This window comes from Adiantum capillus-veneris, chromosome 22, assembly GCF_014529385.1.
Source record: "Adiantum capillus-veneris isolate H3 chromosome 22, ASM1452938v2, whole genome shotgun sequence".
NCBI classification, from domain to species: domain Eukaryota; kingdom Viridiplantae; phylum Streptophyta; class Polypodiopsida; order Polypodiales; family Pteridaceae; genus Adiantum; species Adiantum capillus-veneris.
In genome coordinates, this window is record NC_140952.1 from 80,313,504 (window position 1) to 80,317,733 (window position 4,230).

The 4,230-nt window shown below is 44.9% G+C and overlaps 1 protein-coding gene across 1 annotated transcript; it reads left to right on the forward strand.

Annotated features, from left to right (window-relative positions):
- Window positions 1–702: 702 nt before the first annotated feature.
- LOC147429653 (3-ketoacyl-CoA synthase 11-like) lies at window positions 703–3,009 on the forward strand. Its single transcript, XM_086495921.1, has one exon. It carries the CDS (start codon window positions 934–936, stop codon window positions 2,581–2,583), a length of 1,650 nt encoding a protein of 549 aa, XP_086352047.1. The 5' UTR covers window positions 703–933; the 3' UTR covers window positions 2,584–3,009.
- Window positions 3,010–4,230: the final 1,221 nt, after the last annotated feature.

The window sequence follows — 4,230 nt, forward strand, 5'->3', positions numbered from 1 at the left end:
AACTAGGTGTAAACTTGCCAGCAACACCGTGATCTATAAAGTTACCACGCACACACCTTTCGATGAGTGTGCATTAGCCTAGTGGTTAGAGTCAATTCCGCGGGGGAGAGGGTAGCGGGTTCAAGTCACGGATCCGAGAAAGTGGGAATCTTTTGCATTACATAGGCAATCCAACGATCACAATCAACCAGTGATCGTGAGCCATTGATCCCATCTCCCAAAAGGAGGTGTCATTTAGTAACGGGGGTGGTTGTGGGAATAAAACTGACGGGCACGGAGGAGGAAGACGTCCTCACCTGCAGAGCGAAGCAATTTATGCCACGCAACCTTGACGCCCTTGTGCATGAAACTTGCACCGCCTAGTTTGAACAGGGCCTTAGTATTTGGATTGTCCTTTCGCTCTTTTATGTTTGTATTAGTACAAGCATGAATAAAAAGCAGTTCCTGCATCTGCTCTCCAGTTCTATCGTACCTTGTATTTCTATGAGCCTAGCTTTTCCATTGACTCCATTTTGGGCAGCTGAGTCAACAAAGTCTTCAAAGTTCAAATGTCAGGTATTGTAGAGGGAGGCAGACTGCAGGATGTGAAATGGAGAGAGAGAGAGAGAGAGAGAGAGAGAGAGCCATGGTGCATGTGAATTCACTGATTATGAGTGTGAAAACATGGAGGACAGGTATTGCGGTAGGCCCAGCTGCACCCTTAATTGCACCCAACACGTTCCTTTGGCTGCGTGTGTGTACAAAACTACTTCCTACTCCAAGTTCCAACTGCATCGCCCTACTGCATTTGTATCGCGTGAGCTGTTTCCTTCGTCTCATGCACACATGTTCCTCTGCTTCTAGAGGTTACTGGGCCAGCTACCCTCTCCTCAGCATACATACACATATACACGCGGATTGACTCAGACCCGATGAGAGAACCTAATGTAGTGGATGCTGCCTTCCGTCACACATTCCCACATTCCCACACCCACACCCACTTCCACTCTTGATCGCCATAGCCAGACCCTCTCTTCCCAGCTCTCATCCCTGCGTCATTCCCCTCTTCAAATGACAGAGCCCGATAAGCCTGCCATGTCCTTGAAGCAGAAATTTGTAATGCCGGATCTCCTTAAGACAGTAAACCTCAAGTACGTGAAGCTTGGCTACCACTACTTGATCCAGCATGCCATGTACTTGCTTCTGCTTCCCTTGTGTATGGCTGTCGCCGCAGAGATGGGTCGCCTTCGGCATGTCGGCATGAGAGCCATTTGGGATATGCTTCAATACAATCTGGTCAATGTCATGCTCTTCTCCACCACACTTGTCTTTGTCATTACTATCTACTTCATGACAAGGCCATACCCTGTGTATATGGTGGACTTCGCCTGCTACAAGGCGACAAAAATGGACATGTGCAGTAATGAGGATTTCATGAGGTACTCTGCTGCCATGGGTGCCTTCAATGATAAGAGCTTGGATTTTCAGCGTAAGATTTGTGAGCGATCCGGGCTTGGTGAAGAGACATACTTGCCACCTGCTGTGATTAGCGAGCCGCCTAATCCATGTATGGCAGAGGCACGTCTTGAAGCAGAGCGTGTGATGTTCGGCGCTCTGGATGATCTCTTTGCCAAAACTGGTGTGAAACCTAAGGATGTGGGCATTCTTATTGTGAATTGCAGCCTGTTTGTGCCGACTCCTTCTCTCTCTGCAATCATAGTGAACCACTATAACATGCGGGGCAATGTGCGCAGCGTGAATTTGGGCGGTATGGGATGTAGCGCAGGGGTAATCTCCATTGATCTTGCCAAGCATCTTCTTCAGGTGCATAGGAATACTACTGCTCTTGTAGTGAGCATGGAGAACATCACTTTGAACTGGTACTGGGGTAATGACAAATCCAAGCTAGTGTCGAATTGCATCTTCCGCATGGGCGGTGCGGCGATTCTACTCTCTAATTGTAGGTCTCTGAGGAAGAAGTCCAAGTATGAGCTTGTTCACTCTGTTAGAACCCACAAAGGGGCAGATGACAAAGCCTTCTCATGTGTTTTTCAAGAGGAGGATTGTAACATGAATATCGGCGTGTCATTGTCGAAGGAGCTCATGATGATAGCTGGGAATGCGCTGAAGGTCAATATTACGACATTGGGTCCTATGGTGCTGCCCCTATCGGAGCAGATCTTGTTCTTTGCGAGTTTATTGCTGAGAAGATTCGGGCGGGTGAAGTTGAAGCCATATATTCCAGATTTCAAGCTTGCATTCGAGCACTTTTGTATACATGCGGGTGGGAGAGGGGTGCTGGACGAGATTGAGAAGAATTTGAGTCTGACAGAGTGGCATATGGAGCCATCGAGGATGACATTGTTCAGGTTTGGGAACACATCAAGTAGCTCTCTATGGTACGAGCTTGCGTATATGGAGGCAAAAGGCCGAGTGAAGAAGGGTGATAGGGTGTGGCAAATTGCATTTGGGTCTGGTTTCAAGTGCAATAGTGCTGTTTGGAGATCTTTAAGAGCAGTGAAGTCCAGGGATTGTAGCAATGTGTGGAGTTCTTTTGTGGACAAGTTTCCGGTGAAGGTACCGACTGTGAGAAATCTTCCATAAACTGTGTGTCTGTGCACTCCCATTCGCGCATGTGCGTATCACTTACACACACAACACACTCACACTCTCTCTCCCTTTCACTCACACTCACCTCTCTCACATTCACATTTTTTGGCATGCAATTGCCCTTGTTGGATCAGGCATGCCCGGGTGTGGCATTCATGATGACACTGACATCTTCTGCATGCATATGTGGGATGCTTGCTTGCAGCTATTCAATCATGGTCACACTGACATTTTCTGCATGCATATGTGGGGTTGCTTGCATGCAGCTATTCAATCATGACTCTTAGAAGTGATACTGTAGTAGCCTTCATTTCTTCTAATAGTCATGATTAAGGATGGATTTAATTTAGCAGGGATTTTATGGCTCTCTTGTAATCCCCCAGAATTGGTATGGAAACAAGCTATAAGACTTTTTTGCCATGTCTTTTTTTTTTTCTACTGTCACCTTTTTTTTCTTTTCTTTTTTGGTATGTTAAAAAAATGCCCCTTGTAGAATAATGAGAAAGGCATACAAATTTTTGAATCCAATCTTTTGTTCTCTAAAACATGCCTTGTAGAGTTGGGAGAACTCAATTAACTTTTAAGAAGAAAGGCATACAAATGTTTGAATCCAAATATTTTGTTCCACAAGCCATAGTGGCATGTAGGTGACTGTAGGTGTCATGTAGGAGGCATTATAATCATAGGGAATGGCCATATTAACCATCTTCTTTCATGTTCCTATTGTATGTGGTCACTGATGAAACAATACATGTCCATTATAGGTTCTACATGCTCCACGACCTATTTCCTCGATCTATTGTGTTTAATTTTACTATGGCAGGAAGGGTCACTACTAGCCATGTATGAAATTCCATGTTCTTTTGCCATTGGCCATTCACATCTCTAAATGATTAGGTGATTAAAAAGAAATCTATGGTTACCTATAGGCGTTGTGGGGTCGGGATTAGTAATTGTCGGATTGGGTCGGTGACCTAGGGTCGAGTTGAGGGGAACTTAGAGGTAAATATTTTTGAACCTTACTCACTCCTAGTTCATTGACCAATCCGACGACTAAGATGATCCAGGAGCCACAATGCCTATTCTCAACCGTGGATCCTTCTTGAAGTGTCCTCTGTACAGGTTAGTAACTAGGAGTGGAACCTGTACTAGGAGTGGGCATGGTCTTGGCCCCTTCATTGTAATGATGTTTGCCTAATAACCTTCTTTAACCCTAATCACATCAGGGTTACAATCAATATATGCACCTTGCACACATTATTTTCGCTCACATTCTAGTGTAAAAAGTAAATTGTTAAGGTCAAATGATTGTAGATGTTGGTCCTTGACCTCCAAGGAACTTAGTCTTCCTTGTTTTCAAGTTTTGGCTAGTACTTGTAGATAGTAATAAGCCTTCAATCCCGAGTTAGTTGGGGTTGGTTAATAACTTAAAACATAACGATATGTTGCAAGAACATATATGGGCTATTATGACAAAGGACATGATTGACAAGACAAAACTATGCTCTCAAGGTGGCTAGTGGAAAGAGCTTGAAGTGCACGACAAATTGCTTGCCCCTCGGTGGTCTAAGTTGAGACTTGGGGGCACAAAGGGCGAGCTAGCTTGGAAGTGCAATAGAGCAATGTAGGCTTTGGAATGTA

What these genes read in the sequence shown, in the direction of transcription:
- LOC147429653 (XM_086495921.1), top strand. Translation starts at nt 934, where the DNA reads ATGCTGCCTTCCGTCACACATTCCCACATTCCCACACCCACACCCACT.